The sequence below is a fragment of the Oryctolagus cuniculus genome, chromosome 11 (genome assembly GCF_964237555.1).
Source record: "Oryctolagus cuniculus chromosome 11, mOryCun1.1, whole genome shotgun sequence".
In the NCBI taxonomy this organism is placed as follows: Eukaryota; Metazoa; Chordata; class Mammalia; order Lagomorpha; family Leporidae; genus Oryctolagus; species Oryctolagus cuniculus.
In genome coordinates this window covers 47,611,640-47,634,370 of record NC_091442.1, presented here as the reverse complement: position 1 = coordinate 47,634,370, position 22,731 = coordinate 47,611,640, and the positions used below count along the sequence as shown (strand labels likewise).

Below are 22,731 nucleotides of genomic sequence, written 5' to 3'. Positions count from 1 at the left end.
TGTGGCCAATTGGGGAGTGAACCATCGGATGGAAGAAGACCTCTCTCTCTGGCTCTCCTCTCTCTGTGTAACTCTAACTTTCAAATAAAAATAAATAATTAAAAAAAAGATGACTAAAGAAAAATTGTGTTAAAAAAAAGGAATGTCACCATTGACATTCTGTTGTGGGTTCTAGCTTAGAGGAAGTGGTGCATTCCAGCTGTCTGCACATCTGGGAACCTAGAACTGTTGTGCACTTCAGAATAAAGATGTACTTCAGAAATAAAGAACAGAACTTTTTACAGAAGTGCAGGCTCTCGCCCCTGTTTCCAGGAGATACTGATACCAAAAATCCAATAGCCCACGGGTCATCAATTCTTTCCCTTAGCATCTGCATTGAGCCAGGGGCTTGGAATGGTTTGAATCAACACCTTGTTGCACTGAGGTGCTGTGAGCTGGCTCCACTCGCCGCTCTGCTATTCCAGCCTACATTTTGCTCACAACTGTCACAAGTTCTCCTTTGGCACACTCTATTTGCTTCATCACCTCCCGCTTTAGCACTGCCAAGCATAACCGGTCTAGACGTTGTATTAGAAAACAGCTCCCCCTGGGACAAGCCTGGAAGGCGCTGGCACACGACCGCATCCGTCTATGGATGCTTTTTTGCGGAGGTTACACATCCTCCTGGCCGGCCGGGATGTTGTCCCAGAAGCCCGGGCGGACAAGCTGGCCCCATGGCTGACATTCATCGACTACAGCTGATCCAGAAAGTAGACTGTGCACATACTGCGCATTTGCAAGCTCATTTATAACCCAGGAAGAAAGGGCCAAGAGAAAGTGGCTCGCAGTTCGCAGTTCGGAGAGACGAAAATAACTGAATGTATGCAGAGAGGACATTCCTGAAAACCCTGGCCTTAGAGACAGAAACGGCTCTTTGGGCCGGCTGCTCCTTCCTTGGTGGGCGGGTTGGGGGCGCCACGTGTTGCTGGGATCGCTTTCTGGGGCTACATCGAGCAACCCACTGCAGAGTTTGCCAGGTGGATAGCTCCAGCGCCTTATTCCCTGTGCCTTCGTCCACCCCATTGCCTTGGTAGTCATTGTTGAACGTATTTTCCGTAATTCTTCAATGGAAGCCACCCCCCCCACCCCACCCCACCCCGCCCCGGACCTGAGGGTCACTCCTCCTGTTCCGCAGCCCCAGGCGGCAACGTTTCTCACGCCTTGCCCCTACCCGGCCCGCCCTTCGGCTTTCTGGGAATTGTAGTTGACGTCGTGCTCATCGCCCCCTCCCCGGCCTCTTTGGCGGGCCACGGACTACAAGTCCCGACAGGTCCCGCGCGCCGCGCCTGCGCGTCCACACGCGAGGGAAGACGGAGCTTCCCTGGTGCGTCGTAAGCTCGGCGGCGGCGGCGGCTGTGGCAGTGGTGGCGGCGGCCGTGGCGCGGCAGACATGGACAACGCGGGGAAGGAGCGAGAGGCGGTGCAGCTGATGGCGGAGGCCGAGAAGCGAGTCAAGGCCTCCCACTCCTTCCTCCGAGGGCTGTTTGGGTGAGCGCCCGACCTCGCGTGCCCGGAGTTGGGGTGTGTGTGTGGGGGGGGGGTCTCCTTACCAGGCCCCCTCCGTCTCTGGTTGTTCCGCTAGAGTGCCCCCACAGACCTCTTGGGCCTCCCGGAACACGCTTGGGGTCCTCCAGAGCGGCTGTAGGGCCCCCAGCGCCCCTCCTCTGGATCCCCCAGGACGCCCTCTCCAGAGCCCCCCGCCTTGGGCCCCCAGCGCCTCTCTAGACTCCTCAGATGGCCCCTGGACCATCGGCGCCCGCACGCCCTCCAGCGAGCCTGTAGGGCCCTCCAGACCCTCACTCTGGATCCCGCCCCCTCCCCAGAGCTCCCTCTCCACGACCCCTGGATTCCCGCTGGCCCCCCAGAGCCCGCAGCACACTCCTTTGAAATCTCCAGCACCGCTCCCGGGAGGGCGAACCCGCGTGGCCCCGGACTCCCATGGGGAGTGGGGTGGGAGTGTGGGGTGGGGGTCGCGCCGGTCCGGGAACCCCGGCCCGGGCCTGGGGTCGGGAGCTCTCCCCGGGCCCGCCGGCTTGCGCGGGTTGGCCGCGCGCCCAGTAGACATTTAGCCCGTGCTCTCTGGGTAAGGAAATGCATCTTCTCAGCATAGTATTTTTCTTTCGCCAGAGATTGATTTAAAGCCAGCGTCTTTTGGGAATCCCGATAATAGCCTGTCATTCTAACAGGCTCTCCTGGGGCAGGTGTTTGGATTCGGATCTCTCAAAAGCAGAGCCTGCGCTAGGACAGCCTTGGAGGAATCCTGGGGCTGTTGATTATGCGAATGATTCAGCTGTTTAGGATGGGAGAGAGAGGCAGAGATGCCGGGTGGGGTGTGCGCCTTTGCTTTTTTGTTTTTCCTTTTGAAAGTGGAAAAGCCGCAGCTTGCCCCAAGAGCAGGCCCCTGCAACCTTGTGTTGTTAGGCGCGGTTTTCTGTAGACTTGCAGCTCAGACACTTATTTCAGAAAACACTGGTCAGGAGCCTCCTCCTTTGGCTCTAAGTTGTTTTACCACTGTTGATGCATCTCCAGGATGCGCCTAAGGGCTGGCTCTGGGCAGTGCATCGTTGACAGAGCAGCTCCTCATTTGGATAACATCTGTCATTGCACCTCCTGCCCGGTGAATGATCTGAATGTCCCCACTGCATGCTTCCCAGGGAGGCTCTGTCATGGAGCAGAGGAAACAGGGTGGCAGCCCCTGACACCTGCCTCTGGGACCCAGGCGTTTCCTTGTTTTTAGGGAGCTAGGCCGAATCTTGATCCAGTAATCCTAAAAAGATTTTGAAGAACTTCTTTTTTAAGGTCTGACAGGCCATACAAGACTTTTTCTCTCTCTCTTTTAAGATTTATTTAATAATTTGAAAGGCAGAGCAATAGATCTTCTGTCCACTGGTTCACACCCCAGATGACCAGGCTGAAGCCGGGAACTCCATCCGGGTCTCCTGTGTGGGTGACAGGTCCCAAGGGCTTGGACCGTCTTCTGCTGCCTTCCCAGGCCATTAGCAGGGAGCTGGATCGGAAGCCCAGCAGCCCAGAAGGCTAGTACTCCAGTAGGGGAAGCCAGGGTCATAGGCAGTAGCTTAACCCACTGAACCACAGTGCCAGCCGAAGACGACTTTGGTCTTCTGCCCTCACACGTGGTTTGGACGGAAGCCGTGTTATCCTAGGACTAAACTGGATACTAAACACATTTATTGTCCTCGCCTTGTTCTCCATGCCTTAGTTTCCTCTGCTGTAAAGGGGCAAGAGTGGGCATTTAGATGCCTGTGTCCTCACCTTGGAGGACTTGGGTCCCCGCTTAGCTCCTGACTTCTGCTCTCAGTTAATGCAGACTCTCCCTGGCATTAGTGATGCCTCAGGTTATTGGGCTCCTGCCTCCCACATTCAGGGATTTGTGCCCAGCTCCCCGCTTTGACTGCTGGCCCGGCTGTTGGGTGCATTTCGTAAGTGGACCAGTGAGTGAGAACTCGTTTCATCAGTCTGTCTCTCTCTCTTGCCTCTCAAAAGACGTTTTAAACAATATGATAGTAGAACATCTCATAATTTGTGAGGGCTCAGTGATTTCGTTTGTGTACCAGACTTGATCAAAATGGCCAAGTCTGGTTTTTGTATCCAGGGAACAAAGGGGCCAGACAGATAAGTGGCTTTTCCAGGATTTTTGGGGCAAAGGCCTATTGGGCTGGATCATTGGTCTTTTAATGAGATCGAATGGCTGGCAGAGCTTCTAGCCAGTCGAAGTGCCCTGCAAGTGTTATTTGCCATGAGGACTCTGATGTTTTTGGCCATACTTGGCTCCAGGGGAGCTTCACAGAAGAAGGCTCTGTGTTCTGTGGGTTTTAATATTATAGAATTGTGTATAGTTTCCCTGAGAATTACAGTGGGAAGACTGGGCCTTTGTATGAGCTTTGGATGTCTAGACCTCCTGCACCTGTTACCTTTCTAGAGTGGAAGGCAAGCTGTTCCGCCCAGCCTGTGTCTTCCTTAGCTCTGTAATCCATCTGTACTCAGACTCCTGACTCCTGAACTGACAAAGCACAAAATTAACAAGACACACGTGCTAACATATGAGTACCTCTGGAACGCACTTATTTTTAGCAGGTGACCAGCTAGCGCTTTCAAGGGGTCAGATGGCTGCTTCATGGAGATTGTGGCGCCATCCAGAGGTTCTCAGCATCCTGCAGGTGTTGCACATCGCATACCGGCCCCGTGTTCTGACTGCAGGTGACAGCCCCTCTGGAGTTCACGTCTCCATCACTCAGAGCCACCCACCCTGATTTTGTGGCACTAATATTCTCAGCATGGCTCTTGTGTATTTGTGGCTTTTGGTAAAATTAGATGAAAAGACATGTGTGTATCCATGAGAGAGGGTCCGCTGTTTATACTGCAGATGTATAGGACACAGGCCTCCTGCCTTGGCTGCACCCTAGGCAAGATATCAGTGCAGTTCCCCGTGACATCCGCCCCCTGTGACCAAAGATGAAAGCAAGGCTGGGAACTGCTGTTCATGGTGCTCCGTCTTTCTGCTTGACCTCGGGTTAAACAGTGAGGTGTTCTTGTAGCTGTGGAACCAGGTTAAGTGGTACATTTTGGGAGGAGCCTAATGTGGTAAAAGTGCTACCAAAAGAATTGTTCCATCATTTCATTCACTGCTATGGAGTTTTGTAGTTCATTGCAAACTCTAATGTAGAATCTTCATGAACTGCTACAGTGATCCTAAAACTGGCCCAAGACGGACAGTTGGGTGGTTTTGCATTGAGAAGGCCTCTCAATATCCTCTGTCTTAGTGCTAGGAGACCACAGGTTGGGGATAAACTGCACAGTGTAGATCGGAGAAAGTGGTGCCTGAGACTGGCGGTGGAAGGCTGGGCGTTGAGTGTGGAGGTTAAAATGCCCTTGTCCCACGTGGGCGTGCCTGGCTTTGACTCCTGACTGCTGCTTTCTGCTGCTGTAGACGCTGGTAAGCCTTGGTAATGGCTCCAGTAATTGGATCTCTGTGACCCTCCTGGGAGACCTGGATTGAGTTCCTGGCTCCCAGCCACAGCCACCTCCGTTCCAGCAAGGAAACCAGTGCATGGGAGCTCTCTGTCTTCTTGAAAATTTTTAAAAATACATGGTGCTCATTAACAGTGAAAAACAAAAACAAAAACACTGGCCGTGGGAAGATGTTTCTGATGGTTAATGTTGTCTTCCCTTGCATTTCAGCATTCTTAAATATCTTAGGAAAGAGCTGTAAATCTGGCTGTGTGAATGTAAATTTTTTCTTTTTTTTTAAATGATTTTATTTATTTGAAAGGCTTAGCAACAAGAACAGATCAATCTTCTATCCTCTGGTTGACCCCCTAAATGCTGCAGCAACTGGGCTGGATGAGGCTGAAGCCAGGAATCAGTAATTCCACCAGTTCTCCTTTATGGATGGCAGGAACCCAAGCACTTGAGCCATCTTCTGCTGTCTCCCAGGGTGTGCGTTAGCAGGAAGCTGGTTTGGAAGCAGAAGCAAGACTTGAACCCAGGCACAAGTCTAATGGGGTGTAGGTATCCCAAGTGGCAGCTTAACCCACTACACCACAATGCCTAACCTTCAGTGTAAATTTAATGAAAGGTCCTAATGGGTTATCTTCAGATATAAATCTATAATTTTTAGCTATTTGTGAAAATAGATTTTTTTTCCAATTTTTAAAGATTTATTTATTTGAAAACTAGGACATCAGAGAGAGAGGGAAATCTTCCATCTGCTTGTTCACTCTCCAAATGCCTGCAACAGCCAGGCCGGGCCAGGCCAGGCCATATCCAGGATTCAGGAGCCAGGAACTCCGTCCTAGTCTCCCACATGGGTGGTAGGGGCCCAAAGCACTTGGCTCATCTGCTGCCTTCCCAGGTGTATTAGCGGGAAGCTGAATTGGAAGCAGAGTATCTGGAACTTGAACCAGAACTCTGATATGGGGTGGTGGCTTCATAAGCAGTGTCTTAACCCACTGTACCACAGTACTGACTCCCTTTTTTTTTTTTTTTTTTTTTTTTTCAATTTCGTTTCGTTTGAAATGCAGAAAAACACGGAGTCAGAGGTCTTCCATCACTCCCCAAATGCATCCAATGGCTAGGACTGGGCCAGGCCAAAGCAAGGAGCCTGGCACTCAATCTACGTCTCCCACATGGTGGCAGAGATCTAAGCAGTTAAGCCATCACCTGTGCGTCCGAGGTTGTGGATCGAAAGCAGAGGAGCCAGGACAGAATCCAGGCACTCTGGTATGGGATGTAGATGTCTCAAGTGACAACTGCTGCACCAGATCCCCCTCAATATGAAATTCTTAAGCACTGTAGAATGTTGGTCATTGTATTCTTTACTCAGCCTTCATTTCAACAGATACTTGAATGTGTTTAAGTTTTGCCAGGTGTGGGGCCATGTGATAGCTTTGGTAAAGCACTTGGGGTCTTCAGTTACAGTTGATTTCAAATATAGACTATTTGAAATATAGACTTTAAAAAAAAAAGATTTATTTACTTACTGGGGGTGGGGACAGGACAGAGAGGAATCTTCCATCTGCTGGTTCTTTCCCCAGATGGCCACCACGGCCAGGGCTGGGCCTGGCCAAAGCCAGGAGCCAGGAGCTTCTGGGTCTCCCATATGGGTGCAGGGGCCCAAGCACTTGGGCCATCTTCTACTGCTTTCCCAGGCCATTAGCAAGGAACTGCATTGGAAGTAGAGCAGCCAGGGATGCCTGCATCACAGGCAGCAACTTTACCCACTGCACCACAATGCCAGCCTCTAGACTATACTTTTTTTAAAAAATCATTAATCTTGGGGCCAGCACCATGGCTCACTTGGTTAATCCTCCGCCTGCAGCGCAGGCATCCCATATAGGTGCCGGGTTCTAGTCCCGGCTGCCCCTCTTCCAGTCCGGCTCTGCTGTGGCCTGGGAAGGCAGTGGAGGATTGGCCAAGTGCTTGGGCCCTTGTACCCGCATGGGAGACCAGGAAGAAGCACCTGGCTCCTAGCTTTGGATCAGCACTGTGTGCTGGCTGCAGCAGCCTTTTGGGGAGTGAACCAATGGAAGGAAGACCTTTTTCTCTCTCTCTCTCACTGTCTAACTCTGTCTAATAAAAAAAAAATCATTAATCTTATATTTACTTAGGTATAGGAAATGCACATAATTATGTACATTTAAAAATCTCATTTTGTTTGAAACACAGACCGAGAGATCTCTTATCCTGTAGGTTTATTCTCCAAATGCCTGCAACACCTGAGGTTGGGCCAGGCTGAAGCCATAAGCCAGGAACTTATTCGCGGTCTCCCATGTGGGCGGCAGGGACCCAAGTACTTGAGTCACCACGTGCTACCTCCCAGAATACATGCCAGCAAGAAGGAGTGGAGCCACAACTCAATCCCTGGCTCTCCAGTATGAGATGTGGGCACATCAGCCACCAAGCCAACTGCCCACCCTGGATAATTATGTATGAGGAGTTGAAGTACAGCCTCTAGCTCAGTCACTTCCTTTGGTGACCATAGCCAAAATCAGTCTTAGAACTTCCGTACCTTTAACTTTGCAGTGGGCAAAGAGACAGAGTGGACTTTTCAGATTTGTGAGGGTTGAATGAGGGGTCAGGTGCTTACTCTGCTGCGCCGAGGTATGTCACTGTCGATGGAAATCGTGTTTTCTGATTTTGGGTCGTGACACAGTCAGGTGTCAGGTGATAAGCTATTCCTGGGGAGCCACCGTCTGTCTGCAGTGTCACAGTGTTCTCCGTGCATTCTCATGTTCCTGCGGTGTCTGTGACGGGTAGCATTGCTTGGGAGATGCAGGCTGGACCATGGTGTCCTGTTTGTGGCTGTGGCCCTGCACCTCAGCCGGCTCACAGCATGCAGCACTCACTTGGTCAGTATTGGTAGGAAAGGTGAATATGCTAATGATGACACAACAAATGCTGATTTTTTTTCTTTTATCCCTGTCTATTTTTCAAAAGCATAGATATGCTGGGTAAAGGGACTTTTCTGTTTCTTTATTCTGTGTTTTATTTAAATATTTGTCTATTATTATCATAGCTTAAAACCTTTTCACATATATCCCTGGTTCTGTGAGTAATGGATGTGAGCCCAGAGGGTGCAGCCAGCCAGGATGCAGGAGACTGGCCCGGAAGTCTGTCCTCCTAGTCTCATGGCACCTTCTCGTGACGTGGGTGGAATCAGGAAAGCTTTTGTGCCTCCAAAGGATGTGCGGTGACTGACACAGGTCATGATGGAGACACTTACCCTTTCTGTACTTAAATGGAACTTAATGTAAATATTGATTAAACTCCAGCAAATTAATGGGTCAGCACGCTCCTGGATTAAAGCACAGCTTCTCTTCATGGCTGGAAAGTATGTCAGTTCCTGTTTGGCGAGGGCATTTCAACAGGGATTGCCGTCGTGTTGTGGAAGCTTTTTCTGTTATACCTTCAGTGCTAAACATCCTCATGTTGAGCTGTCGTTGTATTTCTGGAATAAATCCCTTTGGATTATAATTTTTTAATGGCTCCTATTATTTAGAATCGGTTTATTTACAGTTCTTTTGTGTATCTGTCACATTGAAGTATTGAGGTTCTAGATGCTTCATCATTTGGAAACGTTTCTTTTCCCCTGGCCAGGGGTGGGGAACCTTTTTTCCACCAAAGGCCATGTGGATATTTGTAACATCATTCACAGGCCATACAAAGTTATCAACTTAAAAATTAGCCTGCTGTATAGATTGATTGGATTTCCAGTCCCTTGTATGGTTGCTGTTTTCACTGTTGTGTTTGTATGGATCCAGATATTCATGGCCATGAATTTTCCTTTAAAAATCGCTCTATTAGTATCCCAAGGATCCTTGACTTATAATGTTATTTCAGTTTGTTCAGAGGTTTTTTTTCCCAGTGGAAGGACTTTTGTGTACATTATTACTAATTTCTGGTTTTACTTCATTATGGTCAGAGGAGTCTACTGCATTTGTGTTTGCCACCTGTGTGTGATTGTTGTTTACAAACAGTTCATGCGCACCTTGGAAGAAGGCGGCTGATCTATGAGGGCTCGATGATTGTTGATTAAATTGTCTGAGTCTTTGGTGTCTGTTTATTTCTGTCCACTTAACTGTCTTTGGACTGACCATGCATTAATGTCTCCTCTCAGGGTATTTCTCTTGTGTCTCACAGCTTTTGCTTTATAAAGGTGGCTCCTGTGTTTGGGTACATAGACATTCACAACTAATAGGATTTCTTTATCTCATTGAAAGCCTTTGAGCCCAAATTCTACTTGGTTTGATTCCAGATTATAGTCCCTGCCTCCCTGTTTGCACTTGCCTGCTTCGGGGCTATGTTATGTAATAAGCCGGGTGTACTCTCTGCCCATGCATGTGCCCGGCGCTGCCCAGCTCCCCCGCCTCTCTGAGCTGGTCCTGGCCACATGCCGGACTTTGATGAGGAATGAGTGCAAGGGATGCATCCGTCCCCACAGAGGGACAGCGATGTTGTTGTGTGTTTTTTTTTTTTTTTTCTTTGTAAGAAAATAAGATGCCATTCCAGAGCTTCCAGAACAGTGGGCAAGGACACCTGGAGAAAGAATGAGCACTGTGCATGAGAGAGGTGCTGCGGTTTTTGTGACAAATCTAAGGTCTGCTTGACACACGTGTGATGCTTCTGACCGCCTGTTGACTGTAGGCCTTTCAGAGTAGCTCTGTTTTAGGTATGTGTCTCCTACTCTGGAGTTGGCTTTTGTTTGGTGAGCAGATGTGAAAACGACAGGTGTGTGATGGGTTCTTAGCTCTCTCATGCCACTGTATACTTACTGTAGGTAATATTTCAGTTGCTGCTTTTCTCATGTGCTTTCCTTTTTAATTTGGGGAGGTTTGTGTTTCGATCCATTTGACTTTTAGGCACCCATTTGTTGGCTTTGAAAGACACCCATTACCCATGTGACTATTAGTGGGCCTGTCTCACTTCCCACCTTGTCCAGGGTGCAGTTCTATTTTATTGATGTTGAGCTGTTTGTCAGACATAAAAATGTGGCTGTATTTCTGCCATTGCTGTGGTTTCCAGCTGTACAGCTATAGTAAAACGGCTCAGTTGTTTCTGACCTGGAAGCTAGTGTGGTATCCCTGAGTTCCGGCAGTCTAAGTGGTACTTGATGGATGGCTATGCACCACAACTCACACTTTGTTATTCTTTGAGTTCTCTGAAAGATGGCATTCCCCTGTCTGCTTGGCTTTGTAGGCTGCTGGTGGAGTGTCATGCTCCCGGATTGTGTTAGTTTTGTTTGTAATTTTGTCTTTTTCTTGAACACCCAGAGGTTTCCTTTGTGAAGTCTGGTAGTGGTCCTGGGGTGTATTCTGCAGTAGACGAGTCTGAGTCCGTTTTCCCAGGACACGGGAAGCCTGTGAAGTATTGAAATCCAGGTCTCGGAGCAGATGTCGCGATGCATCGAGTTAAGCCGCTGCGCAGGGCACCCACTTCAGGATCAGAGTGCCTGATTTGAGTCTTGGCTCCCTTGCTTCTGATCCAGTTTCTTGCTAAGGCACATCCTGGGAAAGAGCAGATGAAGGCTCGAGTCTGTGGGTCCCTGTCACCCACATAGGAGACCCAGGTGGAGCTCCTGGACCCTGGCTTTGGCTTGGCTGAGCCCTGGCTGTTATGGGCATTTGAGAAATGAACCAGTAGATGGACAGTGTCTCTGTTAATCTGCCTTTCAAATGATAAAAATGAACAAGTAAATGTTTAAAAATAAAATCAGACCTTTGGTTTCTAGAAAATGTTCCAAGATTCTGGTTGTGCATACCACGTTTTGGATTCATTTTCCTCCCCTTTCAGGGCCTCCGCTTGTTTCCTTGTTTTCAGTTTTCTTCTCCGTATTAGTAGAATCTGTTCTCCCTTAAGCTATCTTAAGTGAGGATTTCATTTCTGAGATGGTTTTGTGTTTTTCTTCCCCTCTAGGATTTTTTTTTTAAAGATTTATTTTTTATTTATTTGAAAGGCAGAGTTAGAGAGAGATCTTCTATCTGCTGATTCATTCTCCAAATGGCCATAGCAGTCGGGGCTGTGCCAGGCTGAAGCCAGGAGCCAGGAGCTTCTTCCTTGTTTCCCATAAGGATGCAGGGGCCCAAGCACTTGGGCCATCTTCTGCTGCTTTCCTAGGCTCAATAACAGGGAGCTGGATTGAAGTGGAGCAGCTGATCTCAAACCAGCACCTATATGGGATGCTGGTGCTGCAGGTAGTAGCTTTACCTGCTGTTGCCACAACACCGGCCCCTCCTTCTAGAGTTTGAAAGGAATTCACCCTCTTTTTGTACACCTCTCTTCTCAGTTCTTAAAGTTCTGCAAGTGTTTCACAGGATTTAAGTCATGTGAAATCAGGGCCTCCTCTGCCTTGCCGTGTTTCAGGTGTGCTTTGTCCATTTCAGCTTTCATTCTCATGCCTATGTGGTAGCCTTGCATGGGCACGGCCACCCTCGACTGTTCAGAGTGTCTGGAGTGTCCTTAGAACAGTTGCAGTGCAGCTTCTGTGGTGAATGGCGCTGTGGAGGGTGGGTGGGGTCCCGAGCTGGCTGCAGTTCTGTGGTGCTTCTGTGTCTGAGGGAAGACTGTGGATTTACTGCCACCAGTTGCCAGGCTTCCTTAAAGCCACCTCCCCTTTCCCAGAAGCCGCATCCTCTGGAGGTGCCTTGGTGGCCAGCCCCCTCCCCCCAGTCCCTGGCTGTGGTGCCCCTGCGCCTGCTTCCCATCCTGGTGGGGCCCTTGCTCTCTGGCTGCCATGCTCAGCCCTGTGGCAAGACCTCGTCCACATGCTTGCCTCCTCCTGGCTTCCATCAGGAGCTGTGTTGCTGGCTCTGCTAATTTTGGATTTTTATTTCCCCAGTTACATTTAAATGGAGGCTGTTGAATTCTGGTTCCTAGTTATGTTGTAGTTTTGGGTTATGAGTGGTTGTACTAATTCTTGATTGATGTGTATGCTTTGGAGCGGATGTATGAATAAATTTGTACCTAGAGAGCTGCCTTAGGGGATGACGGGTCTCGTCAGTAGTTTTTAAAGTTTGAAATTCCATTTACAAACTCCTCTTGGGGGCTGGTGTTTAGCACAGCAGCTTAAGTCCGTGTGCCCCATATCAGAGTACCTGATTCAAGTCCTGGCTACTCCCCTTTCAAATCCAGCTTTACAGTAATGTGCATGCTGGGAGGCAGCAGGTGATGGCTCAAATACTTGGGTTCCCACCACCCACATGGGAAACCCAGGTGGAGTTCTAGGCTCCTGGCTCTGGCCTGGCCTAGCCCAGGCTGTTCCAGGCATTTGGGAAGTGAACCAGTGGATGGAAAATCTCAGTCTTTTAAACAAAATGAAAGTAAATATGTTTTTAAACTACTTATGGCATATCAAGTTAACAGTCATTTCTGAGTTCATCTAGTAGTTTCTGCTCTTAGCTTTCTTATGTACTTAAATATCTTGCTTTTGTTTTTTCATTAAATACAATGTACTCGTATTTCCCCTCTGTATAAAATGTGACTACTGCCCATATCACTGGAGGCATTGGCACTGTTGTCGAAGTCCAGCTAGCTTTCTTTGATATACCTACCCTCATAAACTTTATTTCAAGAAGTTATCCTTAACTGTAGATACTTTTGATATCCCTTAAATGTCTCTGGTTATTTCCTATGTCTGAAAACTTCTGATTATAGTTTTCCTTCGTTCCTTTGTTCCTTAAGATTTATTTTATTAATTTGAGAGGCTGTGTTACTAGAGAGAGAAGGAGAGGCTGAAGCAGGAGCTAGGGGCTTCTTCCAGGTCTCCCATGTGGGTGCAGGGGCCCAAGCACTTGGGCCATCTTCCATTCCACTGCTTTCCCAGGCGCATTAGTAGGGAGCTGGATCGGAAGTGGAGCAGCTGGGGCTCAACTGTTGCCCATTTGGGATGCTGGTATTGAGGGTGGCAGCCTAACCCATTGTGCCACAACGCTGGTCCCTAAGTTTTTCTTAAATAAGCAAAATAAGGTAGAAAGCTCTCAGAACATGGAATCTAAGAATCCAGTGCAGGGGCCGGCGGTGTGGCGTAGCAGGTAAAGCTGCCGCCTGTGGTGCTGGCATCCCATATGGGTGCCGGTTCGAGACCTGGCTGCTCCACTTTTGATCCAGCTCTTTGCTATGGCCTGGGGAAGCAGTACAAGATGGCCCAAGTCCTTGGGCCCTGCACCCACATGGGAGACCCGGAAGAAGCTCCTGGCTCCTGGCTTCAGATCGGTGCAGCTCCAACTGTTGCGGACATCTGGGGAGTGAATTGTTGGATGGAAGACCTCTCTCTCTCTGCCTAAAAAAAAAAAAAAAAAGACTTCAATGCAGAACACTGAGGGCTGCTGCCCTTGCTGACAGAGTGCCTGTTGAAATTCTAGGTGGGATTTCTCTTCCTGTTTACGGCTGGGAAGAGGGGCCTGACTGCTTCTGGGAATAGGTGGCTTTTAAATTACAGTGTTTTTGCAGTTCCTCTGACTAAAGTCCAAACCAGGGGTCTTTCTGCTGGTACTTGGGCTTCTGTCTGACCGGTTTGTGAAAAATGCAAAGGTACTTACTGTTGCTACCGCAGCCCTTGGGTCCAGGCTTTTTTTTTCCTCACCAAAGATTATTTAATTGAAAGGCAAGAGTTACAGAGAGAGAGGGTGAGACAGAGAGGTCTTCCATCCATTGGTTCACTTCCTAAGTGGCTGCAACAGCTGGAGCTGGGCCAGGAACATCTTCCAAGTCTCCCATGTGAGTGCAGGGGCCCAGGCACTTGGGCCATCCCCTGCTGCCCTCCCAGGTGCACCAGCAGGGAGCTGGATTGGAAGTGGAGCAGCCCCAAGCTGCGATGCAGACACTGATCATTGTCATTGCAGCCTGTGTGCCAGGCCCTGTGCTGGTTGCCTGGCCCGAGCCTCTGGTGGCTGAAGAGGAGCCCCGACCCGTGCCTGTACCTGACCCTGGATGTATGGACAGTGATCCCTGTCTTCAGTCCTGCTCCCGCTTCATGATGGAGCATGCGCTTCATCACAGCACCACCACTATGACACCCCTGCCATGGCTTGTGACTTTACAGACAGCTCTATTTCTCCCTCAGCAGGGGTGTATGTGCCCTCAGATCCCACATCTCCCTCCTCCTGCCCACAGCTTTAAAACAGCGCGGGTGCTGCCATCGCTGCTGTCACACAGCCCGCTGATACAGTCGCTGTGCAGGGTGGTGGGAAGCTGGGACTCAGCCTGTTGTAGGAACCAGTGTTTTTTGCAGCTCTGCTGTTCACTGGCCCTGGTGGGACGTGCTGGGCCTTTGACCATGTGTCCTCAGCCAAAGCTGGGTGCTCTTTGCTGTCTCCTGTGGGCAAGCAGTTTCTGTTGTTAGTGTTTCTTGGCGTGCATTGATGTTGGGCAGTATTTCCTGAATAAATATCAAGAAGAGGGGCTGCCTTGCCTCTGGAGTTGGGGCTGATTCTGCAAGGGTCGGGGTGCGGGTGGGGGGTGAGTTTTGGGTGGGCAGTGTTTTCTTTCATGGTGGAGAAAGCACTGAAATAATTACTTTAGCTTACTTTAGCTTTCTTTTTTCTCCTCTCCTCTCTCTAATCTCCTCTCCTCACCTCTTCTCTCTCCTCTCCTCCCCCCCCCCCCTTTAATTTCTTTCATTCTTTTTATTTGAAAGTCAGAGTTACAGAGACAGAGAAAGGTTCACTCCCAGATGGCCGCAATGGCTGGGCCAGACCGAAGCTAGGAGCCATGAGCTTCATCCAGGTGTCCTATGTGGGTAGCAGGGGCCCAGATATTTGGGCCATTTCTGCTGTGTTCCCAGGCCGTTAGCAGGGAGCTGGATCAGAAGTGAGCAGCCAGGACAGGAACTGGCACCCATATGGGATGGCAACATCGCAGGCAGGGGCTTTACCTGCTACGCCACAGCGCCGGCCCCATCAGTTTAGCTTTCTTTCTTTTCCTTTCTTTTTCTTTTTCTTTTTCTTTTTCTTTTTCTTTTTCTTTTTCTTTTTCTTTTTCTTTTTCTTTTTCTTTTTCTTTTTCTTTTTCTTTTTTTGACAGAGTTAGACAGTGAGAGAGAGAAAGAGACAGAGAGAAAGGTCTTCCTTCCGATGGTTCACCTCCTAAATGGCCGCTATGGCCAGAACTAGCCAATCTGAAGCCAGGAGCCAGGTGCTTCTTCCTGGTCTCCCATTCGGGTGCAGGTGCCCAAGCACTTGGGCCATCCTCCACTGCCCTCCCGGGCCACAGCAGAGAGCTGGACTGGAAGAGGAGCAACTGGGATGAGAACCAGCGCCCATATGGGATGCCAGCACCGCAGGCAGAGGATTAACCAAATGAGCCACGGTGTTGGTCCCAGTTTAGCTTTCTAAATGTAGACCGCTCACAGAATCTGGTTCTGTTTTTAGAGATTTTCCTTTGCACTCTGGCTAACAACAAGTAGAATTATGTGAATGTGAGTTCTGAATATTTGTTCTTAAAACTTAGTAAAAATAACTTGCATGAATATAAAATAGTATGCACATGGGGTAATTACAAAACTAAATCTCTTCATGAAGTTTTGAAGTTATATTTTTGCTAGTCAAATTTCCATTTTTTTTTTTTTTAAGTGGGAATGTTTCTGGTGATTCCATTTTAAGAGTCTCTTAGTCTCTCAGAGTTCATTCAGTATTTTTATAAAGACCACTGACCTTGAATCAGTGGTAGCTACAGCATGGACCTTCGGTTCTCTGTGGGGAGCCATTCACCTCCTGATGGTGCTTTTTCTTCTGTAGAGTGGAGGTAGTATATTGCAGTTGCTGTGGTAATGAAACTGATACAGGTGGAAATATCTGCCATAAACCGAGCATCATGGAGTTCTGTTAGCTGCAGCTGTCTCTGAAAATAATAGGATAAAGTGCATCTTGATTAAGCTGGCTTTATTTGGAAACCTTTAATAAGAATGACTGCAGTAATTGCAGTTTGTGATTCATGGTACTCTCTAGAAAAAAACAAGACACAGGAAAATGGTAAGGCACTGTGGCTAAGGTTGAGAGTGCACTCATTAGGAATTTTCTGCTGGGGAAACCTACCAGCTGCTTGTTTTTGAGGAAGGTGTAGATGTAGCTGGAGGAAAAGGGACATTGAAGTGTGAGAGAGAGCTTCGCTTATTCTGACTCTTCATTTTTTGGGTGGCTTGCTGCTATCTTGGCATTCAAAGGTTGCTTTCTTTTCTTTTTTTTTTTTTTTTTAATTTTGTGTGTTTGGGGTTTGTGTGTTGGGGGGTGTGAGTAATTGCTTTAATGGGGTTTAATTCATATACAGTTCACCCATTTAATTGTTTATTTTTTCTATCTTCTTCAAAGGCAGAGAGAGAGAAAGAGAGAGCGCAAGTGAGCATACTTCTATCCACTGGTTCACTCTCTGGATGCCAGTAGCAGCCATGGCTGGACCAGACCAAAGCCATCCAGGTCTCCCATGTAGTTGGCAGGGGCCCAATCACTTGAGCCATCACTTGCTGCCTCCCAGGGTGCATTAGCTGGGAGCTGGACTGGGAGCAGAGTCTAGTGTCTAACCAACACTGTGATACGGAGTGTGGTGTCCTGAGTAGCCGCTTGACCTGCTGTGCCGGGACACCTGCCCCGGTTCACCTGCTTAAATGCACACTTCAGCAGTTTCTAGCATCTTCGCAGAGCTGTGTAACTGTCAGAACAATTCTAGAATATCTACACTACCTCCCCCAAAGGAGCCCTGTGCCCTTTGAGCGTCATTTCCACGCCTTACACCTCACCACAACACTCTGAGCTCTAGGTGTCTTAACTCTGTTTAGGGGGGCTGCAGCAGGACCCTTGAGACTGGGTAATTTATGAAGAACAGTGTTGGCCAGCGCCGCGGCTCAATAGGTTAATCCTCTGCCTTGTGGCGCCGGCACACCGGGTTCTAGTCCCGATCGGGATGCCGGATTCTGTCCCGTTGCCCCTCTTCCAGTCCAGCTCTCTGCTGAGGCCCGGGAGTGCAGTGGAGGATGGCTCAGGTTCTTGGGCCCTGCACCCCATGGGAGACCAGGAGAGGCACCTGGCTCCCGACTTCAGATCAGCGTGGTGCGCCGGCCGCAGCATGCTGGCCGGGGCAGCCATTGGAGGGTGAACCAACGGTAAAGGGAGACCTTTCTCTCTCTCTCTCTCTCTCTCACTGTCCACTCCGCCTGTCAAAAATTAAAAAAAAAAAAAAGAAAAAAAAAGAAAAGAAAAGAAAAGAAAGAAAGAAAAAAGAACAGTGTCCCTTGCAGTTCCGGGGGTGGGATAGTATAAGGTCAAGGGGTGGCAGGTGGTATCCACTGGGGGCCTCCTTGCCATGTTCTTAGGTGGCAGGATAGTGAGAGAGAACCCACTTCCACATTCCCTGTTTTAGCAGCATTAATCCACTCGTGAGCTGGGGGCCCTCATGACCTAAACCCCTCTCATCAGGCCCCATCTCCCAACACTCACATTGGGATTAAGTTTCAAAATGGGTTTTGGAAGGGAAAAAAATACTCATACCATAGCATTAGGCAATCATCTGTGTCCATAGCTTTGTCTGCTCTAGAGCTTTGATATAAACAGAATCCTAATACGACTAGTTTCTTTGACTTAGCATAACATTTCCAAGACCCAGTCATGTTGTAGCAGGTATGGGTACTCGTTCCCTTCTTCTTCAGTGATGGTCCCTCATATTTGTATGCCTCATTTACCAGTCTGTTTCTCAGTTGACGGACGTTTGATTTGTTTGTATGTTATGGCTATGATGACAGATGCTGCTGTAAGCATTTGCATGTGAAGTTTCACGCAGTGTTTTCATTTCTCTGGGGTGGACATTTAGGAGTAGAATTGCTACACCATATGAGAGCTATGTTTAACCTTTTGAGCAACAGCCAGACTGTCTGCCACGGTGGCTGCTCCATTTTACATTGCTAGGAGCACTGTGCGGGGCTCCAGTTTCTCCACGGCCTCCGTAACACCTGTTACTGTCTGTCTTTGGGTTCTGCATGTCCTAGTGGCAGCCCAGTGGCATTTCCCTGATGGCTAATGATGTTTTTGTCTTCCCATGTGCTTATGGCCATTTGTCTCTGCTCTTTGGAGAAGTATTTATTCTGATCCTTTGTGCATTTTTTATTAGCTATTAGTCTTTTCATTATTGAGATGTGAGAGTTTTTTGTATAGTCTAGTTACAAGTTCCTTATGAGATTTATCATGTACAAATATTTCCATGTTCTATGCTTTCATTACATGAATCTGTAATAGCAATCTTTTTTTTAAAGATTTATTTATTTGTTTGAAATTCAGAGTTAACAGAGAGAGAGAGATCCTCCATCTCCTGGTTTACTCCCCTGATGGCCACAACAGCTGGCACTGGGCCAGGCCCAAGCCAGGAGCCAGGAGATTCATCTGGGTCCCACCCATGGGTACAGTGGCCCAAGCACTTAGGCCATCTTCCGCTGCTTTACCCAGACCATTAGCACGGGGCTGGATTGGAAGTAGAGCAACCGGGACACAGACCAACACCATATGGGATGCTGGCGCTGCAGGCAGCAGCTTTACCCACTGTGCCACAACGGTGGCCCCAGTAACAGCAATCTTGACTGAGTGCTTACTGCAGGTCAAGCTCTGAGTGGCTGCTTTGGGTCCCCACAATAGGAATGAGGAATGAGACGATACCGCCCTCAAGTGCAAGAGCTGAGGTGCTTTGTAACTGAAGAACTCGCTTGGTCACATTGTCAGTAGTTGCTGCCAGAGGTCTGGTCGCACCTGGGCCATGGGGTTGCCCAGCCTTGACTCGACACCAGGGCTCTTGTGATGGGTTTGCTGTGGCTTGCAGCTTGAGTTCCCGCTGAATTTGTATGTACTGTTAATGTTTGTGTCGTAGCCGGCCTCTAGGGTCAGTGCTGACTTCTTCCTCGTGGCCATGCTCCTCGTCCAGTTTCTGCTTATGTGAACTGCAGACAGATGTCTCTGGGCCTTGACCTCTGGGTTATTGCAGATTTATGATGTAGGTAGGTAAGATGGATCAGTGTCCTTTATAGAGCAACCTCAGCTTAGCAAAAAGTAAGATTGAATTGGAACTCTGGGGGATTACAGAGAATTATTAGAGGAAATTTCTAAGCTGCTACAGCTATCCTTCAGTGGGACCAGCTTCCTGGGGAAGAACCTTCTGGAACTGAGTGTAGTCAGGCAGTAGTGAAGCGCGCTCCACTCAGGGTGCTGCGGCATGTGCTCTCACACGGGGAGAGGGGCTGCTGGGCGGCCTTGCTGTGGAGTGGCCGGTGTGCTCCCAGTGCTCTGCCGTCAGCTTTGCTTTGGGTTTTCAAGTCTGAAAAAACATAGTGCCAAACTCTTGAAAAAAACAATAGGGTAATAGAGTGTTGAGCTTTTAAAATGAATTCTCCTTGGAAAAATGTACTTCCAATTACTGAGACTGAGAAGACGCGGTTTTTAATCCATAGAAAGGACTGTAGTGGGAGGCATAGCCAGATCTGTAGCTGAGTCTCAGTTCCGTGCCTCTTGGCTGTATGACTCGGGCTAGTGACTTCACCGTCACATGCCTCAGTTTCCTCTAGTGGAAAGTGGGGCCAGGAAGCTGGGAAGATTCCGGAACGCTGTCTGGCACGTGCGAGTGCCCACTCACTGTGTTATGTGAGCCAGGGCAGGTTTGTTTGGCAGGTGTGTGTTACTGGTAAAACTTAACGTCAGTTTTCAATTTTTCCCAGAGGAAACACGAGAATAGAAGAGGCTTGTGAAATGTATACCAGAGCTGCAAACATGTTCAAGATGGCAAAAAACTGGAGTGGTACGTACCCATCTTCTGTCGGCTTGCTTTCCAGGCACGTGCTCCGAAAGCGCTTGCAAGGGGGAGAGGACTGCCCTGGAAGGGGGAGGCTGTGGCCTGGGGGCAGGGCCAGTGCTGGCTGCTGCTGTGGCTGCCGTGTGCTTTGGAGACCTGACTAAAGGTCACAGGTAAGCACAGCACAGTCGGCCCCTGTTTTAGTCCCTGCAAAGCACCTGATAACAGTGGGCATGTGGTACCTAAAAGAGTTGCGCTTACTAGGAGCCAGTAAGAGTAATCTTGGCTTCTTAATGTGCTCAAAGAAATGCAGTGCCCTAAGGGATGAAAGTTGTAGTAAAACTCATTGGAAACCAGTGTCATAAACCGAAATGCATGTTACCTAAACACAGGTTGAGAATTCCTAACCTTTCCCACCCTAAGAGAAGTGATGGTTATATTGAAAATCAACAGTGCAAGTGTTTTTACCCTCCCCCAGACTCATCACTTTATTTGTTTATTCCTTTTTATTTATTTGAAAGGCAGAGCAGTAAGCCAGGAGGAGGGCTATGGGGGATGGGTGGAGGGGAGAGAGATTTCGTCTGCTGGTTCATGCCCCAAATGCCCACGAGAGCCAGGGCTGGGCAAAGCCAAAGCCATCAGAGTCTCCTACATGGGCGGCAGGAACCCACGTACTTGAGCAATCACCCACTGCCTCTCAGGCTGTGCGTTAGCAGGAAGCTGAGTTGGACGTGGAGGTAGGACATGAGCCGGGCACGCTGATATGAGATGTGGGTACCTCAGTGGCATCTTTTGTGTGTATGTGTGTGTTTTGACAGGCAGAGTTTGTGTGTGTGTGTGTGTGTGTGTGTGTGTGTGTGAGAGAGAGAGAGAGAGAAAGAAAGAAAGAAAGAGAGAGAGAGAGAGAAAGAAAGAAATGGTCTTCCTTCCATTGGTTCACCCCCCAAATGGCTGCTACAGCCGGTGCACTGCGCTGATGCAAAGCCAGGAGCCAGGTGCTTCCTCCTGGTCTCCCACGTGGGTGCAGGGCCCAAGGACTTGGGCCATCCTCCTCTGCCTTCCTGGGCCACAGCAGAGAGCTGGACTGGAAGAGGAGCAACTGGATCAGAATCCGGAGCCCCAACCGGGGCTAGAACCCAGAGTGCCGTTGCCACATGCATAGGATTAGCCTAGTGAGCTGTGGCGCCGGCCCCTCAATGGCCCCACCCCGTCTGTTTTAATGAAGCAATATAACACAAATCAGATCAGTTCATGTCATTCCAGATAAAGAGCTGGCATCCTTACAGTGGCCTTCAGGGACCATCCCCTTCCTGTCTGTGAGCTTGTTTCCTGCCCGGGCTCTGTGCACCCTTTCCTGCCTCAGAGCCTTTTGCACGCACTGCTCCTGTCTGCACACTCTTCCCCTGTACAGAATGTACCTGGTGCCCTGCTTCCTTCAGATCCTCCTTTAAATGTTGTGTTAGCAAGGCCTGCCCTGATCACCCCTTTAACAAGAGCAATCTTTGGGGCCAGCGCTGTGGTATAGTAGGTTAAGTCTTGGCCTGCAGTGCCGGCATCCCATATGGGTGGGCACTGGTTCAAGTCCCTGCTACTCCACTTCCTATCCAGCTCCCTGTTAATGGCCTAGGAAAGCAGCGGAAGCTGGTCCAAGTGCTTGGGGCTCTGCACCTGCATGGGTAGACCCAAAGAAACTCTTGGCTTCTGGCTTCGGATCAGCCCAGCTCCAGCTGTTGAACTGTTTGGGGAGTGAGCCAGCGGATGGAAGACCTCTGTGTGGGGAGCAACTGGGAGCAACTGGGACTAGACTAAGTTACTCGAATTAAGACTTATTCTGTGCATCTGCTCTCCCACAATATGGCGCTGGGAGAGGAGGAAACAGCTTCTGCACAGCTGCCTCTCACCAACTTGACAAGCTGCAGGACCTGCTCCTGATTGGAGGAGAGCAGCGTACTCGGCGTGTGGGTAGCAGAGTTGGGATTGGTGGAAGAGGACTATAAAAGAGGAGAGAGACAACATGCACCAGGAACATCTATCTGAAGGAACACCTGTGCAGCCCCCGAGAGAGCCGGCCGGCGGTGTGCCGCTCCCCCGCGGAAGTGGGGAAGGTGGCAGGGGGAACCGCCCTTCCACGGAGGTGGAAGGGACGGTAGCCAACCCGGGAAGAACCAGCAGCAAACCTGGGAAAGGCCGAACAGACAAAAGAACAGTGCAGGGTCCTGTGTCGTTCCTCCACGAAGAGGGGGAGCGACACCTCTGTCTTTGTCTCCTTCTCTCTATCTATAATTCTGCCTCTCAAATAAATAAATTAATCTTTAAGAAAAAAAAAGAGCAATCTTCTCTTTCCTTTTTCTCTGATACCTTTATCACCATTAAGCAAAACAAATAAATAATAGTGTTTTATTTTTGAAAGATTTATTTATTTATTTGAAAGGCAGAGCTACAGAGAGGCAGAGGCAGAGCCCATCAGAGCTGGCCTCAGCCTATCAGCTGTTCAGCCAGCTGGTGTGTTCCTAAACTGCCACTTGGTGGTTGGCTGCTGCCCCAGGTACCCCTGTTGCCTGCCCATTACCCTGGCAGAGTCTCTGCCACTCCTTGGGACCACCTGCCTCTTTACAGGCCAGCCATGGTCTCCAGCTCCAGCCCCATAGCCAGTGTCCACTCTGACTAGCCAGTGCCAACCTTAGTCTCTTGTTAATTGCCATAACAAAATACCTTAGGCTGAGTATTGAGTAAACGGTGAAAACTTGCTGCTCACAGTCTGGGGTCTGGGCGGTCCAAGATCCAGGCGCCAGCAGATGCCGTGTCTGGAAGGGCTGCAGTGCAGGAGCAGGGCCGCGCAGCAGCCGCTTGCGTAAGGGCACGGTCCTCCTCCCAGAGGGCCCCTCCTGATGCCCTCGTCCAGATTGCAGCAGTGCCCATGTC

General features: G+C 49.3%; 1 protein-coding gene across 6 annotated transcripts in view; it reads left to right on the top strand.

The window, feature by feature from the left end:
* Positions 1 to 1,317: 1,317 nt before the first annotated feature.
* Positions 1,318 to 22,731, top strand: part of NAPB (NSF attachment protein beta) — a 41,651-nt gene continuing 20,237 nt past the window's right edge. For 2 of the 6 annotated variants that reach the window (XM_017341772.3, XM_070052139.1), the window contains exons 1-2: positions 1,318 to 1,527; positions 19,736 to 19,815. In XM_017341772.3, the coding sequence (XP_017197261.2) occupies positions 1,430 to 1,527; positions 19,736 to 19,815 (178 nt within the window). In that variant the 5' untranslated portion in view covers positions 1,318 to 1,429. The remainder of the gene's footprint in view (positions 1,528 to 19,735; positions 19,816 to 22,731) is intronic. The other 4 variants (XM_051845301.2, XM_002710936.5, XM_017341770.3 and 1 more) reach the window with 3 other exon arrangements.